This window comes from Eurosta solidaginis, chromosome 2 (genome assembly GCF_040869045.1).
Source record: "Eurosta solidaginis isolate ZX-2024a chromosome 2, ASM4086904v1, whole genome shotgun sequence".
NCBI classification, from domain to species: Eukaryota; Metazoa; Arthropoda; class Insecta; order Diptera; family Tephritidae; genus Eurosta; species Eurosta solidaginis.
The window spans coordinates 294,852,108-294,876,825 of NC_090320.1; the positions used below are offsets into that span (position 1 = coordinate 294,852,108).

Here is a 24,718-nt window from a genome sequence, read left to right on the forward strand (position 1 = left end):
TTTGGACACGCGGTAAAAATATTTCTAGGCATTGTCCTCACAACGTATCTTTCTCCTCATCTGAAATATGGAAAGAGATGAGACACTGTTTTTTCTAAAACTGGGAGATCTGAAAATCCAATGATATCCATGACAGCAGAGTTGGCAACCAATAGTTCTTACACTCGGCTTATTCTGATTTGTTATTACTCCTCTTCAGTCAAGTGGGACATTGAACAATTTATTTATTTACCGTGTGTTTGTTGGAGTAGGGTCTAAACTTTTTCAGTGATAGATCCCCTGGATAAATCGGCACATGCAGATTGTATAATGAATGAGATTTAATCTGAGATAAGGAGAATATCTTCATCTACCTTCGCGACCTAAAAAATTGAGTCCCTAAGGTTTTTAATTTTTTCGTCGCTACTTTACACAGACTAGACCTCGCTCAATATTTTCTTCAAAATACAAATAAAACAATAAATACTTTGCAGCTTCTTACGTCCAACAATGGAGTAAGTCAAGCACATCATAGCCACCGCTTGCCACCGTCACTTGGCGAACAAAAAAGATTACCGCGCGATCAACAGCAAAGCCATCATTCGCTGTCCCTTATGCAAACTCTATCGATTTTTTGTTGTTATTTTAGTCTTTTTACTTGCTTTTCTACTTTCTGTTTACTGAACCTGAATCCAGTTCTTAACTTTTCAACTGTTATTGCCCTGCTACGCGCCACCACACATTTCTCAATCCCAAGAACGAGCCACCATCGTCAGCGCAGCTTTTTCTCATACTGACTGCTGCCTGCCCATACGTTAATCGTTTAGAACGTGGTCGGGGAAACGAGCAATTGCCGTGAGCTTCTGTATCTGAGGTTGCTGCCGTGCTGGCTAACTTGACTTGTAGTCTTGTGAGTGGAGTGGGTTTAGATTTTCTGCCTTCTTTCGTTAACCTTTTTTTCAGTTTTCTTAAGTCTTTTAGTTGAGACACAAGTCGTAACGGCTTTTATGAATTGCATGTTTTGAGAGTTTAGGTAGTTGGTCGCACCGTGTGATTCACCGGCTGGACGAACCACAACTGCCTTGCTGATTCGGTTTAATGTTTGTTTGCCTTTGCTTGGTCGTCTTTTTTGGCCAGCTAAGTTGTTTGTGCGTTTACTTAGCCGTTTGCTGTATGTCCGTCCTCAACTTGACTAAACATTGCCTGGATATTAGCTGAATGTAGATCGTTGCTTTGTTGTTGTACAGAAATTGACTGTCCGGCCATTTGGTTGGTTTGTTGACTTGCTGGTCGGTTGTTTAAAGATTGTCTTTGATTTTTATTTGTCCCAGCTATTGTGCACACTCGTTCATACGAACTGACAACAGTGCTTTGTGTGTACAGTGCTGTGCAATAAAGAAGCACAAGACGATGTTAAGGGCAAAGCCTTGTTTAAATCCCCGATATCACATTAGACTGTGCCTTGTCAAACCTTGTTATCCCAACTTTGAAATATGAGCCTATTAGGTTTACAAAAATTCACCAGTAAAATATTGTCACATTTGGTTAAAGAACATGAATGGTAGTTGAGCGTGGAGCAACGAAGAATTCTTTGGGTTTCCCAGATATGTCATTCGCAAACTAATTCTGCAGAATCCCGTTCCAAATAAGCCTTTCACTACAATTATCTCATCAGCGAGTATGAGTGTTGATTCCAGCAACTGAAAGGGAAGTCGGCGGACGGTGGTTTGACTTATTTAGCAGGCCCTGTGTTTTCTTCAGTCATTTTGCTTTTCGTCTTTTTTTAAGCAATATCTCAGGAATACCTAGATCTCTGTATACCTAGTACTTCCGTTTATAAGATACATACAGAAGCAGGAAAACAGTCTGAAAGAGTAGTTGCTCGGTTTGACGCAGTCCATTTTGTATATGTCAGTCTATACAATGATCGTCATCTTTCTGCACACCTCGGCTCGAGTCCACCCTATCTTGACGAAAACCTCGCTTTTAGTTCCTGTCAGAATTTAGCGATGTCGTGTCATTATCTTATATCGAAAGCACACCGGGAAACCTGTGGCGGATACCACTGTAACACTTCTAGATGCATTTCCCTAAATCACTTGTGATCGTCTGATAACTGGAGGTGAGTCGTGTGTTCTTCAGACTTTGTGACTTCAAAGGTAGGAGTCGTTCCTGCCTAATTAGCACGCAGGGGCTCATCGGAGATGAACGAGGAAATAACCAGTGTCGAAGTAGGCATACCCTTAGCAGTAGCCAAGGGGAATATCCAAAGCTTCTACTTGAAGAAAGCACGAACAAAGTGAAATAACATCACCACCTGTGCAATATCAAAATCCAAACTATGATGGAAAGAGGACGAGAAGTCTTCTGAACAAATCCAGGGCTAACACACGCAAACTGATAGCAGTCTGCACCGGTCATTGGGCAGTAGGTACGCATGCGGAAAAGGTGGGTATTCCGTATAACGAATACTGCAGAAGCTGTAAAGATCCAAATGCCAGGGAGACAGTAGAACAGTTTATGTGTAAATGCCCGGCTCTAGCTAGAGCCCGGCTAAGGTTCCTTGGAAACCCGTTTCTAGAAGACCTCAGAGGGTTATCTGTGACAGCAATCCCGAATATTCTTAATTTTAGCAACAGCTCTGGCTGGTTGTAATACATTGACCGTAACATTCCGTAGGTTTTTAGAGGAGTTACATGGCATCAAAATGGCTTTAAATAGCTACTTGGGCGACCAGGGTCGCAGCCATTTCACCTACCTACCTACCTACCTACCCACGGCTGTACAAGGTATTCTCGATTTTTTATTGATAGTGGAAAATGTTTTCACTATTACTAAGATTAGAAGTTTAAGGCCAGATTTCATATGACGGCGTAACACTTTGCATCGCATTCAGTCACTGTCACATTCCATCGATTACGAAATTCTTTACAAAGGCGCTCAGGTTTACTGTAACTCACTGAATTGAGTTAATGCTGTTTTGTCTCTCGTTGCGTCAAACATAATTTGTTCCTTGGTGCACTACGTCCCACTATGACTGCGATTTGTCAATAAGTCTCCTGAGCTTCACCCGTTTTCACTCATTCAACATCACCTGCTGCTATTGTAACGCACATCACTGTACAAACATGAACACACACATACGTGGGGACGTTCGTATGTAAGTTTGCGCTTAACGTGATTTTTAATTAAAAATTTTAAATTTCGAGAAGAAAAAATGTACCTGACTGAATGAATAGCTCACGATGCCTGAAGGTTTATAACCACAGCTATTTATAAGAATGTATGTATTCGCGAGTATGTAGATATGTATTAGGGTATTTTACATGTTCGTATCTCTACCGCACGGTAATGATACGTGAGCGCAAAGATTGTCGAACAAAATAAAAATTTCAGTGGAGGGCCATAGAGGAGCCGCTTTTTTTTACAGGTTCGCATACGAGATTCAATTGTGATAACCACTTGTCCGTTTTGTATGTTACAAAAAAGGGTATATAATATAGTTAGATAGCTGTGTTTATGCTCCGCGGTACAAGGCGATCGTGCAGACCAAGCGTGCTGATTTATTCATACTTTTTTCACATTTCTCCCTCCCTGCCCCGCAACCTATCAATTGGTAATATTTTTGCTTGTACAATTAGGTATATTGCTTGGCCAAGGGATATTGCTTGTTATTCACTTAGAGATATTATCAAAATGCTCCAATATAACTACAAAAAGAAAAAATTACATAAATTGCAACAACAATAGGAATTTAAGCAAAATAAAAAGTTATCGTCAATAGTTCGCAGCATAAAGCTTTTGGCGGAGTATATTTAAAGTCAAGCAGCGAAAATAATTACATAGTCATACCGCATAGAACATAGAAGGCTAGAATTGAGATCTAGAAAAAACAAAATTAAATATTAGCTACTCTTAACAATAGAGCGTAGAGCATACAGACGATTGATTACTCACAATATTATGGCTTGGAAAATTGTATGCAAAAAAAAAAAAAAACATTTTAAATTGCAGTGCTATCTGCGTGGCGATCATTGCCCTCCAGTAATTTTTGTTTGATTAACACTATAAACCATCTAATATAAGTAAATTTCAACATACCAAGTATAAGAGTCGTAATGTGTTATGAACCAAATGATCTAGTTTTTGTTGGAAGCGATATTGCAATTGTACATATATATGGGGTATTCCATCCCATTTCGACCAATTTTGAACCCGACCCCTTTAGAATTGGCTGAAAGTTTTTCTTCTTTTTCTAGACGTTTTTCAGAATTTTTTTCAAATTTTTTCATCCAACTCAAAAAAAGTTATGAATTTTTAAAAAAACAAAAAATACAAAAAAATTTTTAAAGTTTTTTATTTTTGTAATTTTTCAGTTTCTCGAGATTTTTCGAATTTCGGATTTTTTTTTTTTTTCTCATAAAAAACCTCAATCAATTCTGCAATCATCCCCACTAATCCCGGAGTGTGCCTATATGTTTTTTTTTTTTTTTTTTATTTAATTGAAAAAAAAAACTTTAAAAATATTTTTGTATTTTTTCCGAAAAGTACATTTAAAAACAAATTAAAAAAAAAAAAAGATCCCAAACGGTCACTTTTTGAAAAAGTTATAGCATTTTGAAAACAAAAACGGTGTCCAACTGAAAATAAGTTATGAATTTAAAAAAAAAAACGGTGTTTTTTTCAAAATGCTATAACTTTTTCAAAAATTGACCGTTTGGGAACTTTTTTTTTTTAAATTGGTTTTTAAATGTACTTTTCAGAAAAAATACATAAAAAATTTTAGTTTTTTTTTTCAATTAAATAAAAAAAAATTTTCGCCCACTCCGGGATTAGTGGGGATGATTGCAGAATTGATTGAAGTTTTTTATGAGAAAAAAAAAATGGCGAAATTCGAAAAATTTCGAAAAACTGAAAAACTACAAAAATAAACTTTAAAAATTTTTTTGTATTTTTTCCGAAAAGTACATTTAAAAACAAATTTAAAAAAAAAAACCCAAACGGTCAATTTTTGAAAAAGTTATAGAATTTTGAAAACAAAAACGGTGTTTTTTTAAAAATTCATAACTTTTTTTGAGTTGGATGAAAACATTTGAAAAAATTCTGAAAAACGTCTTTCGAAAGCTAGAAAAAAAAGAAGAACTTTCAGCCAATTCTAAAGGGGTCGGGTTCAAAATTGGTCGAAATGGGATGGAATACCCCATATGTACGTTGATAATCAAATTAAGAGGTTTCATCGAGATAAAAATGACAGACACAAGTTTTTAGATGATTGGAATATATACCGCGTGGCGACGGATTACTTTTACAAAACTTATTTTAATTTAAAAAATAGGATTTTATTTATATTTTAGTAGCCTATAAGGTTTTAAGTTTAAACAGAAGTTAGAAATCTTGGCCGAGAATTTCGTTCCATTATTTCCAAATACGTTGCTTGATTTGTTGGATCTGAAGTTGTTGAATGGACCTCATCAGCTCCACCACCTAACCCCATATGCGGTTATCCACTAGACTATAATACAATGTGTTTTTTTTTTTTTTTTTTTTGCTCTATACAATTTTAACTCCTTCTATACCGAATATATGTAATTTCTGCTTTTGTCATAACTAAGACGCATATCAAAGCTGAAAAAAATCTAAAGGTTACGCTTGTCATTCTTGGCAGGATATCGCTTTAAAAAAGTGTAGCAGTTATTTCATCGCCACCCTGTATGTAAGAGCATAAGAATTGTGACCTGATTCAAACAGGATTTCACTCTAAAAAGGAAATTGGGAAATCAGGCCTAGGATACCCTAAACCATACCGACTTGGGTATCCGAGTAATGAACAACTTGGTCTATATCAACTGAATAACTCACTAAAGTGCAGTTGGTTGGGCGCTAAATATCGCTAACAAATAGATAACTTTTCAAAACTAAGTCGATAATGTTTCAATAGCAGAGCAAAAACTGATCAATAAGTTATTGATAAATTTTTGATAGCAAATCGATAATATTTTCATAAAAAATCAATAACTTTTCCATAACTTTCCGATAACATATTGATAACTTTTCGATAAATTTTTAAATTATTTTCTATAGTTAATTGATAAATATTCGATAAGAAACCTCGTCGATAAAAGATTGGTAACTCATTTATAACCTTTTTTATCGATAGCACGTTTATAAAATTTCGATAACTCGTCCATGCCTACTTGATAACACATCTAAGACAAACCGATAACTACTCGATGAGATATGGATAGCATACCCACAACCCGCCGTTAACATACCGATAACTCATCGATAACAAACAGTAAACACTTCGATAACAAACTGATTACATGCCGTGTCTTGCACTCTGATCTCGCTCATATCACTCTGCCACGTACATTGCTTCCTATTAGCTGCAGTGTAGTGACCCAGCTTACGAGTACATTTCATCGCAAAGTAATAATCTTCCTGTAAATCAACATGCAGCTGGATGTACATCAAGAAGTAAAGACCATGGCGCCCACAGTGGTGTGATGGTAGTGTACTCTACCTACCACACCGAAGACCCTGGATTCTCGCCTTGGAGAAAGCAACATCAAAATTTTAGAAACAAGTTTTTTCAATTAGAAAACAAATTTTTTTTTTCTAAGTGGGGTCGCCACACGGCAGTGTTTGGCAAGCACTCCGAGTGTATTTCTGCCATGAAAAGCTCTCAGCGAAAACTCTTATGCCTCGCAGATGCCGTTTCGCAGTCTGCATAAAACAAGTAGGTCCCGCAAATTTGTAGGAAAATTTAAGAGAAGCACGAGGAAAATTGGAAGAGAAATTCGGCCTATTTATTTATTTATTTATTTTTATCCTGGACTAGTGGGGATGAGCAAAGGAAATTTTTTGAAAACTACGGAAACGTGCACTTCCGTAAAGCTACGAACATACGAAATTCCACGCAAGTAAAAATGCCGTTGAGCGTTTTTACTTATTAATTCCGTATGTTCGGAATATTATTTATATATTTGGTATATTCTAACCCCATAAGGTAATATCCAATGAACATGCTGCCAATATACCACATTAACTATTAATCTGAACTGATTATGTAAATGTACTCTTTATCTAGAAACGGAACTACCTCTGCGAAAGTCAATGCCTGAGTTTAAAGTTCTAAGAAAGTCACATATTTTCCTCCTTTTTTTGAAAGATCATGTCGACTTTTGAGTCAAATTATTTTTCAAAAACTCCCTGTCTCAGGATTTGTATCAAACGCGCCGTTTCTCATGTCATGTATGGTATGGGCATAAGACAGGGTGAGTTTGAAAGAAATACTTAGATAGTGTAATTTTGAGTAAAATTTTCAAGTACGGGTTCTTCAAATAAATTCTGAAAAAATACAAAAAGCAATATAACTCCTTATCATTTCACGAAATATTAAGTAAAGAGATGAATCATTTTCCTAAATCCTGTTGGCATCAAGGGGCTTAGAATACACGGGCGGCCAGGGCCGCCGAGAGAAAATCCGGGCCCGGGGCAAAAAAAAAAAAATACGGGCCCATACCAAAATCTAAATTACCATATTTTATATATTTATATGCATCTGTATATACATGTATATTTAAGCGTATACATGCATACATGTATATTATATTCAATGAATGTATAGTTACGAACTTTATTTTCTATACACATTCATACAGATCAACATATGAGTAAATATGTTTACACAGAAATATACATATTCTTCATAAAGTATTACTATATTTGTAGAAAATAAATTATTATGTTGACTGCGAGAAATATTACACTTAAAAAATCGGTGAATAGAGGTGTGAAAACTAATGAAAAAATAAGTACAGTTTATTGCCTATAGAGTTTTATTTAAATATTGCATTAATTGTATGAAACAAATTTCTTTAAATTGCAATACAAATATTTTTTGGTAGTAATTTGGTATATTAAAAGCGTTTAATTAACACAAGTGGGCTTTCCTGGCCTTAACAGCTGCGAAATTATCGATGGTAGTGTCGAAATCCAACTGTCTCGCTGTTGGTGCTTCAATACAGAGCATGCCAAGTCCTGTAAGCCGTTCTTGAGTTCAACACGATCGATGGAAGTTCTTTATCCTTGCAAGAACACTGAAGGAACGTTTAGCACCAGCTACTGTAACAGGTATGGTGCGAAAAATACGTAGAGCAACACAAATGTTAGGAAAAATGTTTGCTAGATTTAGAGCACAGATAACATTCAACAATTCAAATGGTTAAAAAATTCTGAGTAAATGTGCTTCAAGTGGATCATACTAACCATAGTATTTTTGCGCAGAACACCTTTCTGCGTTGGCGGGTTGGCCACGATTAAAAAAAAATTACCCTGGGTGGGTCCACCACCGGTTTGGAGATCAAAACTATATCCGTGCAAAACACTTATGTTCACGATTTTTTTTGTGGAAACTACAACATTACAACAACCACATGAAAATCGCAAATATCTCCGGACAGGGATACAATTTTTCCTTTCCGCCTTCGGATTATTGTTGTCGATGTCAATACGCGTCTTTTGACACCTCTCTCGATATTTTTGTTAGCGTATTAGCAGTCGACCCCTCAACTAGACTTTCGGATCATACCGAAATGACTCCCCCCCCCCCCCCCCCCTCTCGACGAGCCTACCCGCGACAGGTATGCCTGTCGTAAGAGACGACTAAAATACCAAAATGTATTTAAGGGATTGTGTAGCGCAAACCTTTCAGGGTGTTGCCAGCCAATATATAGCTTCTGCAACCCAATTGTCAACCTCACATACCCGTGGCGAATCCTGTTACTTTACCAACCGAGGCTCCGGCGACCCCAAGTTCCCCACTGATGTAGTGGGTGGGAGGGCTGGCTGACATTGAAGATTTTCTTGCTCTTAAAAGCAAGCCGTCTTAATTTTTAAATTTGCGAGTGTCAAAGCTCTGCTTGCATTAAAGAACAAACCTCTAGTGATTGAATCATGGTCGGCCTAGCCAGCGCAGCCGCTGCGTTTTAATTCGCTGAACTATGTTGATGTCTGCGTATAGCTCGTACAGCTCATCATTAAATCTTCTTCGGTACTCGCCATCGCCAACGCGTAGTGGTCCATAAATCTTTCGAAGAACTTTTCTCTCGAACACTCCCAAAGCCGCTTCAGCTGCTGTTGTCATGGTCCATGCTTCTGCCCCATATAGCAGAACGGGAACGATAAGTGACTTGTAGAGTATGATTTTACTTTTCAATTGCCTACCTAGTCCAAAGTAGCATTTATTGGCAAGATTGATTCTTCGCTGGATTTCAGTGCTGATGTTATTCCCAAATAAACGAAGTCTTCTACTATTTCGAAATTATGGCTGCCAACAGTAGCGCGGTTGCCAAGGCGCGTATGCGCTGACTCTTTGCTCGATGACAGCAGGTACTTCGTACGAAAAATTAACACTGCTATTTTTGCGTTCGTTGCTGTACGTATGTATACTACAAGTGTTTCAAAGTAAGCAAGTCAATACGACTAAATGTCTGATGTGTCCAACGGTAGCATGGCTTTTGAGTCATTAAGACATTTCAAGAAGGAAATTAAACAAGATATTTAAGGCAAAACAAAAACACCAAAAAAAAAAACAAAAACAATAAATATAAATTTGAATTTTTAACATAAAACATATTTATCTTAGTTTTTCGTTAAAACTAATTAATTTATTATAGTCTTTTTATGGTTTTTTTTTATATTATTATTCATAAAATGTTTCTTTGTTAAACAGAAACGCTATTTCAAGCTGCTCTTAAGCAAAAAGATAAATTATTTACATAATAACAATGAAGCGTATACTCATTTATGCAAATATACGTTTTGTATTTATTTGTTTTTTTAGACACTCATAAAATGTTGGCAATTTTTTTTTTATCTTTTTAAATATTACTCCGAAAAGGGGTATAAGATAATGATAAAAAAATTCGTACGATAAGCTGGCATATAAATTCGGACAAATATGAGTTACACTAGCATGCAAAGCAACAAGAATGGAATGGAATGAGAAAGTGATTTATCTAAACGAAATACATAAATCTCGAATGAGCTATTTCGGACGAAGATTTTTGACTGGTGATTGCGCATCTATATTTAACTGAAAGAGCCTTCCAAAGTCAAATATGTCTGAAGTGAATTAGCTCAAATTGACACAACGCCTCCAGAATCGCACCGAAACTATTTAGATCACTGGTTCGCATTCTCGCGATGCAAACAATCCACTGTGTTACAAGAACGAGTCAGCGCGAACGTAATCCATGATTGATTTCCAGTGTACGTGCCGATATCTGCATTTGAGCATTCATCAGAAAAGTTGCGTATAGATGGTGCTGCGCTATGATGATTTTTAAATTAGGGCCAAATTGTTACGTATTTCGAGAATTTTTAATTTTTTCGTTTTTTCCACCTTATGGTATCGTCCGATTCACTGAACTGTCAAAGAAATAACTCAAATATTCAGTATAGCAAAATGTTATATTTTTACAGTACTACTGTAGTAGTATTTCACAATTAAAATAGGCGCGAACTTCACTTACTTATAGCGTGTTAAAATCAAATTTATTCGATTTATTCCTTGGCTTGCGCTGCTTTTATAGTCTCAGTTGCTTCGTTTGTATATTTCTACCAGGGTCTAGAATTTTCACGAGCAGCTCCCTCTGATAGTTGCTTGTATATTCCGCGTCTCTGTATCACATTGTTGGTTAATAATATTTTCTTTGCTCTTAGCTGATTTCATATACAATATGTGTGACTCTCTCGCTTTCATCTTCGTTCTTAGCTGCAGATTACATGTGTGTGAAATATTTTCTTCGCTCTTAACTTTGCTGTTTACATGTATATGTTGCTGTTTGCTTTGCTGTTGTTGTTCTTCATTTACTAGCAGCGTAGTGAGGTATCGAAACTGGTAATATTCGCCACAATATTTTATAGTTTTAACTCTCGAAATTGGTGGAAAAAAAATTTAATACAAAACACGATATTCCTACGGGAGATTTTGGCTGATATTTTTTTCAACTTTCGTCGTGCTGCGGCAGATTAATTAGAAGATGGAATCGTGGATTTAGTAATGGAAGTGTGAGTAGGAGTTTAAAACAGAAATTTAAAGAGAGAGTAGGCAAGATAGATGAGAATAAGGATAAGAGGGAGAGGTGGAGAGAAGTTCAGCAGACAAACGTCTGTTGGCACGCTGACAAAAAAAAAGCTTAAAAAGATGGCCACAAGGATGTGTGTTTTTTTTTTAATTTTTTTAACATTAAAAAAATTTCCGACGGTTATTAGAAGAGCAGATTTGAGTACTACAGCCTAATTTTGCTCTGGCACAAATATGCTCAGTGATGGAACGATAAAATTTCCGACGGTTATTAGAAGAGCAGATTTGAGTACTACAGCCTAATTTTGCTCTGACACAAATATGCTCAGTGATGGAACGATATTTCGCTATTGGTGATTGCATCGCCGCTATTGACAAATCGCTATATAGCTATAGCTATTGCAATTCAAATATATCAGTGATTGGCGATTTTCCTTCATTCGATTCTTTTGAATGACAATCACCTCTGGCAGAATATCACCAATAGCATTTATAGCGATTGGCGATTTTCCTTCAGCATGAAATTCTAATACTAATAGTGATAGCGGGGATGCAATCACGGAACAAAGCAAACTTGTGCAACAACAATTTCGACGACGAAGAGATCTGCAATAATTGCAAAAAACGGTTTTGCAATGGGCGTGGAAGCATATCTGGATCCCAAATTATTAATCTTTCAGTGAGGGCTAAATATAGGGAAGTCACCCTACATTCTGAAAGTCCACTTGGAGAAACAGTACTAAAATGTTACTCGTGTGGCGTACGTAATATATATGAATCGGGATCAAGAACAATGGGAGCCACTTATAACTGATCGTTGGTTTTTGCCGTGGTTGGTTAATGTGCCTACCGAGCAAGAGCAGTGGCGTGCACGACAAATATCAGTAGCACAAATAAACAAACTAGAGGAATTATGAAAGGAAAATATTGATGCAACATTTCAGGATTTAGAGAAGCCAGGTATAGATACTGAACCATCACAAGTTCTATTGCGTTATGAAGATGGTTATCAATACGAGAAAGTTTTTGGTCCACTTGTGCGCCTAGAAACAGAATACGATAAAAATTTAAAAGAATCGCAAACACAGGAGGGTATAGAAATAAGATGGGACGTTGGCCTAAACAAAAAATAATAACATATTTTACGTTTGCTAAAACTGATTTGGACATGAAACTAATGCATGTGTTATTCATAACTTAATACTTCTAGGCTGTAGCCGTTAACGGTTTTATAAAATTTGTATTTTTGATGGAAAAATAAAAGAATTATAGAAACATATATCACTCGTCTTATTGTAAACAGATTAACTCAAAATTTAAGTTTTTTGTGACAATGCAATTCAAGCTTTGTCATATGGTTTGTATATTGTTGAAATCTCAGGCTAATTTCTAGGGCACTGAAGTGGGTGGCTAATTTTCTGCTAAAGAATATTTTTATAATAGTTTGAAGAATTTGCTATATTTTTCCTCTGTATTTTCATTAAAAATTGATTCACTTTACTATACAAATGTTATGCAGCCAAATACAACTTTCAGAATAAATTCATACGGAGTATTTCTGAATACATCGGTGTAGTATGATATAGTAAATAAATCATGTTTTTATGGTGTTACATATACAGATTTATTTCGGGTTGATTCATCTTACATTTAAAAATCAAAGCAGTTTCAATTAGCAAAATTTATAAAACAAAGATGCATAGACATCTATTTCAGCTAGTTTCATCTCATTGAGTGTAATACGAGTCTGAACATATTGTCGTCAGCTAGTTAATAATATATATCATAACATCTCAGAAAATTAGAATTTCACACTACATCAGTTTACAATAAAAGGTACATATTTTTGTCTTTTTATTCCAATTTTGGTTCATATATTCTGTATACTAAATTAAATTAATGTATAACATTCAATCTACTCTGGTAAACAAACTTAAACATTCATTTTTTATATCCAAGTATACAAATAATTGCAGATTCGCTTATCAAAGATAAATGAAAGCGATCGCCATAGCTGCTTCCCAATTCAATACATACCGAACTGTATACTCGATTTACTTCACTTAAGTATCAGTGAGAAAATACTTGTTGAAAATAAAAATTGTTTTTATCTAGGCATGCGTTATAATTTTTGAGATTTGAAGTGTTTGAACATTTTTCTAACAGCGAATTCAGATTCGGGCTCGAGCTTCGAAAACCAATATTTACATTTTGGGGGCTAACTTCGAAAAATTGGCTTTGTTCAATACTCAGCCCAGTGTTCTACATTGTGGCTCATTGAAGTTCACATAATATCCAAAGAGAAAAAAAATAACTAGTAGTATAGAGAATTTGGTATCCAACTGAACCCCTTAAAAATTTCAGGCCGCATGTTATAAAACTTGTTACAAAATTAAATAATGTAAATATAGGGCCATTTTTTGGTGGGTATGTGCAAGTTGGTACCCATCAAGGCACATACCTTAATTAGGTGCATATATACATGGCACATGTATCTACATAAGTGGGTTTTGGAAGTGGCATTTTGTCGACGTTGTCACATTTAAGCTTCCATCTGATAAGCATCACATCACATCCCAACTGTACTTATTTATTTAATGATTTCTCTTTGCATTTTTTGTTTGTTTAATTTTTAACAAAAAAAAAAAGTTTATTTTATCTGCAATCGACCACAAAATTCTACAAACGTTTATTTTCTTAGCCAAATCAGCGAGTATATTTGCTGCGCCCTCTTACTTTGCACAAACATCAGTCCTTACATATAAACCTACTGAAATACATACCTGTTTTGTATTTGATATGCGCGCATGCGTAGAAAGATTTATATATACGAGTGCCTGTTTCTGTTTACTTAAGCCAGCAAAGCAGCTTTGTCATCAATGGTATTTTGGTTGCGCCTCGAAGGGGTTTAATTTCATTGTTGATTTTTTTTATTTTATTAATTTTGAGCTTGAAGGTATTTTTTGTCATGCTGCTGCTGTCCTCTATGCTGTGTGCTGTCGACTTAATCGCGTGATTACATACAAATATACTCATATGTGTGACCTTCTATACATGACATATACATATACGCAGCAGTAAAATACCGAGTTTGTAAGAAAAGCTTACATTACAACTAGATAGTTTTCAGTAAAATCGAACTAGTAAGGTAGTAGATCTCCATTGTTTGTCTACTGGGTATTAATATTAACCATTAGGCTTCTCTGTACTGCAAGCTTTATTAAGATCGAGCTTTATTTAGGAGTCTTTAAATGTATTTAATCACTTCTTGCAGATTTTTTACTCCATATCACTAGGGGATTAAAAGTCACGCCACTTAGTTGGGAGAGCCTTTGCCTTGTCAGAGCGCTGCATTCGCACAGAATGTGAACCGGCGCTTCATCCTCCAGCTCACAAAAGGTACGGATTTGTGTATCGCGTTAATTTAACTTACATAGGTGATATCGTAGACTACCCCCTGTGGGTTAGGGGGCATAGAATATGCCCACGGCAGGTATGCCTGTCGTAAGAGGCGACTAAAATTTACAAGTCAACCTGTTGATGTTTTCAACAGGTTGAAGAACGGGTGTATGGACGGCTTAATGGCAATAGGAATACTGTTAACATTGTAGCGTTCATCCGCTTGTCATAGCAATAGGTGTATATAGCGGCTGAAAGGTCTTAACTGTGTCACATTTTGCTTGTAGTGCTTGTGTGTCGCAGTGCATTGTGTGACATTGCGGCTGCCCCATGTTCAAGTAAGTGTGATATGGAAAGAACTATGCTGTCATTCATATACCTGTGCTAGTTGAACCCGAGCAATGAGAGGTAGAAGAGTTATAGCAAGAAACGTTGTCTATGCATCTCAGGTAGTTTTCTGTTTCACTGGGTCGGAAAAACTTCTTTAATTTACATTCATAACGAATACGTTTTTTTTAGTTTCCTGTAGTATCTGTGGAGCAAGACTTTTAAGTGCGAAATGATGAATGAAAGCATCATGGCCCAATAAGAGGTGTAGAATGTAGTGATATGAGTAAACTAGCTCTAGTGGCCTTAAGCAAGCAGTTGAGATACGACAAAGATGGGGAAAAGTTTAACGCAGTCCTCAAGTATCTAACGGTCGTCTATTTAGGCAAGGGATTCAAGGCACTCTATGGACCTAGTTCAGATAAAGATGAATTACAGGAAGCATATGTATTATGTAGTAATGTCATAAAAATCGTTTTTGGGAGACGAGTAAGAGCACTCTAGAACCTAATTTAGACAAAAAAGGGATAGGAGGAGTTGGGCATAAAACGAGGTTGCATGGGTCAATATCAAAACGAAGCGCTATAGTTACAAGATCAGGTGAACTCTAAAGTTCGGCAGAGGAGAAAAAATGTTCTATGTAAACGTAGCAGTGAAAAGTTCTGAAATTGCATGAGTACAACGGCACGTTCGTTGGTATGTTTGAGGTTGAAGTTTTGAGCCGCCATTCAAGATGAAAACATAAGAAGGTAAGGGAATCGTAGGTAACGTTGAAAACGCAAGAAATTGCTATGAAATGCATGAAGATGCTAGGAAACGCTAGAGAATTCTAGAAAACGCAAGAAACGCAAAAAGTTGCAATAAACGTAACAAAAATCGTAAGGAAATCGTAAAGAAATCGTAATGAAGTCGCAAGAACTATTAAGAGGTCGCAAGTAATTGCAAGAAATTGCAAGCCGAATAGGTCGCAGCTTCCATCAAGGACGGGCCTACAGTTTTGAAAAGCTAGAGATCATCAAGATCTGTGCTCTAGGTAGAGAGAACAGTTTCAGGCACAAAGAGGATCCTCTTGTCATTGGTAAGAAAATGTTGTTGCTGGAAGCGGAGGGATTCCAACACAACATGTATAATGCAGTGATGAATAGCAAGAAAAGTGTATTGGAGACACATTTCTATTAAAATGCCACTTTGGGGCTACCAAAGTGTATGTGCAAAACAACAGTATGCAAATCAAGTCGCCTGTAAATGGTGATGAACCCATACTACAAGTGGGCAAGTACAATGTGGGGTCTGTCAAATCGTCATGGCAATGGTCAACAGCAAAAAATTTTTGTTAGGTTCCCATTCTAGCACATTTTTATGTACAAAACAACAATATATTCATATGAAAACGAAGATAATGATGATGAACCATATTGTAGGGAACTACAATATGGCGTCTGGCAAACTGTCATATGTGTAAATTCTCTACAAATGGGAAGTCGAAACTGCTTTTGCGTTAATGAAAGCTGTATTAACATAAAACAAGTCAACGTAAAATACAAAAAAAAATGAAAAAAATAAAAAATAACAAAAATATATATAGAAATGATCGACAAAGGTGTGAAAAAAAAAACAAGTAAAAAAACCAAAAAAAAAATTTAAAAAAAATGCCAATAAAAACTGAAATATATTTAAAAAACACAATAAAATTAAAAAGAGCTCCAAAAACAAGAGCGCAGCGTGCGAATACCACCACGTTCTGCTGCGCTATCAATATTCAAATTCGTGAAAAATTTTATTTGCGAGAAATTATATTAAAAGGGTTCGGTGTATTCGTAAAATGGTTCAATTTATGACCTTTTTACCATTACATAACATCTATGAACCCGACAAAAAAAAAAAAAAAATCTATTAGTAAAAGAGAGGTAAAAGAGTGAAAAACACTGGCGCAATATGCCAGGCCTGAGGCAATCTAAGTTACTGTTATTACAGGGTTACAGCACAACTCGATAGAGGGCATTAATAGGCCTCTCGAAAGCTAACCTAAGAATCCTAGCAGCTATTCTTACAGGACACTGTAGACTGAACAGCCACATGTAGAAGCTGGGCATAATAACACATGCCGATTTTGTGATCGATTAGCGGAGACGTCGGACCTCAAATATCATTTTTTTTTCGCTGAGATATCGCCTTTTGAAATTTTCATGTTTCTAAATTTTACTAAATTTCTTGACTTGAGTCTTATTTTTCTTGAAATTTTGTCTCACACCATAAGTGTGCTAACTCACCACACCCCTACACTATCTATCCCTCGGGTACCAAGTCACACCCAGCCCTAAACCCTAGAAAGCACCCCTATCATACCGCAAGCAGGCTAACCCACTTAACCCTGGGGACAGCGTATACTCGCATATTTTTCATAAAATAAGTATTATTTATCTAGATATCTCACACCACAAGTGGGCTAACCAACTTAACTGTTAACACATCAACTCCGGTATCCCCTAACCACTTGAAACCACCCCTACAACGCCACAAGCAGGAAAACCCACCTAACCTTGGGAAATTTGGAAACATGAAAATTTCAAAATGCGATATCTCAGCGAAAAAAAAATTATATTGAGCAAACTCAACGCCATTTGAAAAAAAAAAAGACTTGTGCTTTAAAGACTTGCCGTGCTTTAATTTTTGTGAAAGAAAACATCTGCAAGGCTACATAACCTCAAATATGGGGAAAAGGGTGTTTTTTGCACATTTAGGTTAGAATATCTCGAAAACCAGATCTGATGGAGCAATTCGGAGCCCACATTTGGATTCAGCGCATCAATAACCTTCCGAAGCATATAGTCTGGTTTCTGGGTCTGAATGTTGGCTAAATTGTATCGGCCTGTATTATCTATCCAATTATCTATATCGTAGACTGCAGTGTCCCTGATAGTACTCAGTGTGAGTTCGTAGGTCCTCTCTGCTTAGATGAATGAGTTTGGCTGATACGCTCGTTGCTGTTAGTTTAATCAATTTCCCTGTCTTTGCCCTGGCCATTCAATCGCTGGGTATATATGTTATATGTTTTCATGTTGATATGTCTGCCTATTACATAACAACGCCAAAAAAATTCCAATAGCTTTGGTAGTGGCTTAGCTGATAGCCATAAGCCAGCAGACAACATTCGTCTTTGGCACAAGTTTCAATTTAGGAATACTTATTTGTTAAATTCTCAACAGAGAGGTATGTTAACTCGCGGACGGTCGCCGGTCGACGAACGCTGGTTTAATGCTCAATAAAATATTTGTGTAAAAATACTGATTCAGGGCCAGGTTCATGGGTCTATATGGCCCTTTTCTTGGAGTATGTGGGGGTTTTAGAAAATTGTACCTGGGCGACCGAGCTTTGCTCGGCAATCTTCGAGTATGCCGCATAACTTACTTTGTTCTACATGTCATCATTAATCAAACTCTACTTTTTGGTAACCCTACTCAAAAATGTCCCTATTGTCATGCGGAGTGAAATGCCTTTCGTTTGATACCCATATCGGCATATCTCATGCAATTTTTTTTAATTTCGAATAGGTGGCAACCCTAAATGGCAACCCTACTCAAAAATGACCCTATTGTAATTCGGAGTGAAATACCTTTCGTTTAATACCCATATCCGCATATCTCATGATTTTTTTTTTAATTTCGAATAGGTGGCAACTCTAAAAGGCAACCCTACCCAAAAATGTCCCTATTGTAATGCGAGTGAAATACTTTTCGTTTGATACCCATATGGGCATATCTCATCAATTTTTTTTTTATTTCGAATAGGTGGCAACCCTAAATGGCAACCCTACTCAAAAATGTCCCTATTGTAATGCGGAGTGAAATACCCCTCGTTTGATACCCATATCGGCATATGTCATGCAATTTTTTTTTAATTTCGGATAGGGGGCAACCTTTTGAAACATTGTGAGTGCCAAAACCTAGATAGAAAGTCTTAGAAGGTGATACGTTATCTCTGTGCCAAATTTCATTTAAATCGGTTGAGCCGTTCCCGAGATCGTTCGGCTATACAAGCAAACAAGAATTGCTCATTTAAAGTTACATATAAGATTTATTTTAATTTAGCGAACAGGGTGGTCTAACATATATCAAGGGAATGTTAAGCTTTAGCAAGTTCAACCAAGCCAGAATGTGGTTTCGAGGAAGCACTCTTTAGCCGCTGCCAATTTTGAGAGGAGACATATTATTTTTTGGCTTTAGGAGACTTAGTTCGGATCTGGGTGAGTGTGTAGGCCCACAATAACGACTAGAAATTTCAAAGAAGGTTGGGTAAGCTTGTAGTGATCTCATTGTTAGAAACTCAAACTAAAAGGTTTGCTTTTCAGCGTTTATGTTGATGTTAACAAATGTCTGTGGCGTATAACCTTCTTTCTTTCTGAAAATAATTAGGATGCTGTTGGGTGTGTGAAAAGATTTAATCATGTTCAAGTACCCGGTTTGAAATAAGTACCCTTTGCTTTCAGTTTCCTCTGGAACAGGTGTACCAGTGGCTGCTTAAACAACTTAACTCGCCTGAATTAGTTGATGTGGCTGGAACGACAGACTAAACCAACTGTGAGCAATCTATTAAAAAAGTGGATGTCGGCCCTAATTTTTGACCACGGGCTAGGAAAAGCCAGAGTTACAACGCAGATACTTATGTAGGGTGATCTGACCTCTGTAGAGTACGCTGGCAGTGTGGTAATCCTTTCTGGTGTCTTCCCTTCCGTGATCATGTAAATAGTGGAAAAAATACTATCATTTGATACCTCTACAGGTGTTCGTGCGAGTTTTGGCCACGAAACGGGTTTTGAAACTAAGTGAAGCCAACATCTGAAAAGGGAAGGACTAAATGGGATTATAGCTGGTCCAAAGACCGACATCGACCATATCACGGTGGTTTTTACATAATATATCCTTTGAAGGAGGAATGTGATAAAGGCCTAGACAGCGGTAGGAGCACTACAATCTACACAGATGGTTCGGAAATGGAAAGAAGGTTTGCAGCTGGTCTACATTCAAAGCATCTGCAAGTCAATCAGCCGTAACAGTTGTCTGATCAATGCAGGAGGTTCATACCAAAGAGAGAGCGATCGGGCTACTCCAAGATAGTACGGTTTCAGATGTCAAATTACGATATTTGTCGATCGGTTGGTTGGCCGCTTTTAGGACATTAGAATCAAAGGTGATAAGGTTGTATATCGTGCGGATGAATCGACACTTGTTCGTTGGGCACTCAGTATCTCCATTTGTTGGGTCGCATTGTAGCGAGTTTGCAGATAAGATGATAAGAAATGACTCCGAGATGAATACACACGAGGCTAACAGCTTCGGACGACTACCACTGGGTTATGTCGCAAGGAAAATCGGGGAATATAAGATTAGCGTAACGGAATTGGTGTAGGCCAACCGCGACTATTGCTAGGTCTTAAGGCCCTTATAACCACGTTTGGATTGGGAAGAAACAAGCTTCCTTCTCAAGCTAAACATATCAGCAGTGCGTGAACTTACTAACCGTTGTCGTCAGAGGTCATTGCGCTATTGCGTACCTGCTCCGACGGAAGCGCATACTAAAAGCACCACCTGCAGAAGCCGTCAGGTGGAGTAGGAAGAGAAATCGATTCAGCACTTTCTATTTCAATTTTCACGACTGTTGGGGAAGTGCATCTATCACTCTTACTTAAATTCATCAGAGGAAGCAAGTGGTTTGTTGAAAACTAGGATAGTTTGGTTGGACGAATATGCCAGCACCCAGCAATAAATGAGGGTATTCACAAAGTACAAAAATTTGTCCACATAGAAGGGTGGGAAGTGCCCATGAACCCTCCTAACTGAACCACGCCAAAACCCAGTAAATATTTTTCGAGTGGCAGCAAACTTTTAAATTCATAACTTTCCAACTGGGTTGTTTGCAACGAGAAAACTTTGAGGTTTCGTCAGTGTATTTGTACTAAGCCGTAGGCAGAAACATGATAAGGGTAAATGCATTGAGGCTAAAGGGACAGATAGTGGACACTAAATGGCAATGTAGCATCAACGATTAAGAAAATTGCAAGGCGAATTAGGTTTGTTATGGCATAGGACTGGTTAACAATTAATTGCGTCGCGTTTTTGCGCTGATGCCAGTCACCGCACAAAAATGCGCTAACATAAAATGGGAGCGCAAAGTTTTTTATAAGAGTGTACGCAGGTTAGGTCCACTATGTTGGCATAGGTGATTCTCATGTCATTCAGGCTAACATCATTGCGTTCATTTAAAGTTTTTCGCGATGCACTTACAGCTACCATCGAAGCTTCAATATAAACGCAGCCTTATGTAAATAGATCACTTGTTTTCTACGCATACGACACATGAAAAATTGCGTTATTACACACGCTTTTTATGAAGCGCCGTGACCAGAATACACTTTGCGGTGATTATTGAGTACGCTGTGCTGCTGTTTATTGCAGCAATCTGTTTTTCATAAAATTCACTAAAGCTGAAGTTTATTATTAAGCCGACGACGAGATACAAATATGATTGATAAGTGTGTGGTGGTTGATAATGCATGGATGAGAGTAGAAATCGAAAAGAAGCAAAACTTTTTTATGCACGCGCTTTATAGTTTCTTCTTATACAGTTTTTGTTTATAATTAAGTTTTGCAGCTGGTATGAAAAAAATATTACAAACTAAGCTAAATATTAACAAAAAGATAAGAAAAAAACTCTTGTAAACAAAAAATGTATTGCAATGTCAGCAATAATGAAAAAATTTCCATGAGCTGTGCCAAAAGGTTTGCTTTCATGAGCAAAAAACTCGCGAAAGTCAGTGCGCGTAGATGCAGTACGATGCGCTGCAATTTAGTTAGACGCGCGATCTATGGAGGCCCATCTCTGATTGACACATTCGCATTATCTACAAATGCACCCGTTTTCATATGACCACCGCACGCCACTTTTCATTGTTACGCGCTTTATCAATACCATAAACTGAAGCTTATCGCAGTTGTGCAGTGAAATATTTTTATGCGTTTTTTTACGGCGTTGAAAAAGTTAATAATCGACATTTTATTGTGCAGTCATTTAGATAAAAAAATATTAGAGCTTCAAGTAACACGCCATTGCGCGCTGCAGCAGATAAGAGCGCCAGGTGACGCGCTTCGAATTGAAGAGTAAAATATAAATATTTAATTAAAAATTAAGAGTTGCGCGCAGCAGGCAAAACATAAAGGCGCCGCTTACCAAATTTTATTGAACAGCTACCTTATTGTTGCTGGAATTACATGCAAACTGTTTATTACTGTTTTTATTAATTTTTGTTTCCCCTTTTTTCTTATCATTACAGTAAGCATTTAACCATGTCAGCACCAATGCGACAGTGAACCGCACACACACACACACACGCTCAGTTTAAAATGCCTACCGAGAGCACATTGCTGGAGGAGCGCGGTGGCAGCGTTGGACCCATGTCAATGGTGCGCCCAACGCGTTTAGAACAATTTCTGCAAGCGCCTGGTCCAAATAACGCGACTGATCAACGCAGCTCATCTAGTGGACGTGCAGCAGCTGCTGCCGCTGCATACGAAACACAGCTAGCCTATCAGCATCATTTGGTGGCTGCAGGTTTAATGGGCGCCACGAGTGGCGCAACTAATGCGCATTCAGCGTTCGTACCAGTGTTGCCATCACGAAACGCATTACGCGCGCCAGGCGCTGCTGCCATTTATGGTAGCATGTTGGATGCGGAGGTAGCAAAGGAGGCAAGTAAACGTCATGGTAGCAATTCAAGTTTTGAAATCATTTCAATGATGGCAGACAAACGTAAGGAGTTAGCGTTGCGTGAAGCGGCTGCTGCGGCAATGTTGATGCAACGACCACCTGGACAGGGACCACCACCAGGTGTGCCCACTGCTGTTATGTATCCACCACCACCACCACCATACTTAGGCGGTCCAGGTCCATCACCCACGGGAGCAGGCACATTCGCATTCCCCTCGGCCGCGGCAACAGCGGCACTCTTTCCTGCAGGGCTGCCGCCATCAATGCATGCTGGGTTGGATCGTCGTTTGTTGCGCGCACCCGGACGCGCATCGCGTCCGAAAAAACAGTTTATATGCAAATTTTGTAATCGTCAATTCACCAAGTCCTACAATTTGCTCATACACGAACGCACACACACCGATGAGCGACCGTATTCATGCGATATATGCGGCAAGGCGTTTCGTCGACAAGATCATTTGCGCGATCACAGGTGAGTTTGTGGCGTTACTTGTTTTTTTGTTATATATTTTATGTGCTCCCATTAATTTGAACATTTTTTCGTTCCGTACATTTTTTTGGTTTTGCTTTTGTTATTGTATATTGTGCATCCATCATAAACTGTCAACCGCACAAAACCGCGCGCGGTACGTGATTGTCTTACAAACGACGCAATTAAGTTACTTTCATACATAAAAGCACAGAGACATAAAAAATATAGCAACATTAAAAAAAGCTAAAAAAAAAAAAAAACAGCGCGCCAGCACAAAATTTCCACCACAAAAACCCTACGCAGCCGCAAAAACCGCAAAAACCGCGGACAGAGCACATCAGCGCGACCATGACGATGCTATGCGGCGCAATTTAAAATAAAAATCAAAATAAAAAAAATATTTGAAAAATCACTAGACGACCAAAGCATTTATCTCGCGCAGCCCCACCATAATCAGCAATCAGCGCGCTCTCGGTTCTGACGCTGTTGTATTCTTCTCCCTCCCAGAACCTGTTCTTCTTGCCAAGAATGCACTTTTTCTTGCTGTTGATTTTTGTTTTTGCTGTCATTAGACTGTCGCCTGCTACTTGCTTCTTGTGAACTATTTGGCAAGCCATCACACAGCCATTCCTGCCATTTTTAAGTTGGTTGTTTATGTGGCCCTTCACGGCCGTGAGTCGATAATATTGACTTAAGTCATGGTCGCGGCAGCCGCGGCTGAACTGCGTTGATTCTATTTTAGCAGTTTATAATCTAGTAGTACTCGCACTGCCGTACTTTAGTTGCCCAGATATGATTAATCATTTTTTAAGAATTATTTTCTTACTCTACACGCCACGAAGGCTTAGCATTCGTGGAAGCAATTAAAATGTCTACCTCATTTGAATCCACAGCGACTTTGCACTGCAGAATCATCGGGCTCAGACGTATGCGATAGCTTCTGACGTTTGAGCATGAATACTATTATGGGAAGGATAAATATACTAATGCCTGCTGGAATGCACCTAGCAGTTATCAAAGAGCTTGGATCACTTGGGCTACTTATACAAATAAACTAAATTTTCGCCATTTAAAACTTTTCCAACAATTCGAGAAAAATAAAGCAATGGAATATGTAAAAAACCGCCCTATTAAATACGATTTTTTTTTCAGTCAAGTTGTTGTTGTTGAGATGAATACAATAAATATAGATTTGGTACCGTTTGAAAGCAGCACCTAGCGCCGCTATCATTGGGAAAATTGTGTAACTGTAGCGCGGGCCTTGGAGAGCAACAATAAGCCTTGTAAAGCTCGCTAAATTAAAGCTGAACCAAAAGTCAAAGGAAGCAAATGTATCCGCTCCATCAGCAATATCAAAAGTCGTGCATCACCTTACCAGTTAACCGGTCATATCGTCTTCCGTCCATTATGGTGTAACGAAGCGTTATAACAGTTAGATTAGAGCTGTAACCTCTGCCGCGCCTAAAATTATACTATGTTTAATACATCAGCACGGATAATGTAGATGTCAAATACGCATTGAGCTTCTTAGTCGTATCACAAATACAAGTAGAGCCTTGTTCGATAAATGGGCACCCCCCCACTCAGGCAAGGACTACGAGGCGGATGCCTTTTGGCAAATGTATCTCGCCTGATCTCTGGCTCCCATCGTGAGCCGGTCCGTAACAGGAACAGAGCTGACATAATGT

General features: G+C 37.8%; 1 protein-coding gene across 4 annotated transcripts in view; it reads left to right on the forward strand.

Moving 5' to 3' along the window:
• bowl (brother of odd with entrails limited) overlaps positions 1-24,718 on the forward strand; it is a 56,676-nt gene that overhangs the window by 25,221 nt on the left and 6,737 nt on the right. For 3 of the 4 annotated variants that reach the window (XM_067768606.1, XM_067768605.1, XM_067768607.1), the window contains exon 2: positions 22,125-23,030. In XM_067768606.1, the coding sequence (XP_067624707.1) occupies positions 22,195-23,030 (836 nt within the window). In that variant the 5' untranslated portion in view covers positions 22,125-22,194. Of the gene's footprint in view, positions 1-21,881; positions 21,930-22,124; positions 23,031-24,718 lie in introns of those variants that run through there. The other variant, XM_067768608.1, reaches the window with a different exon arrangement.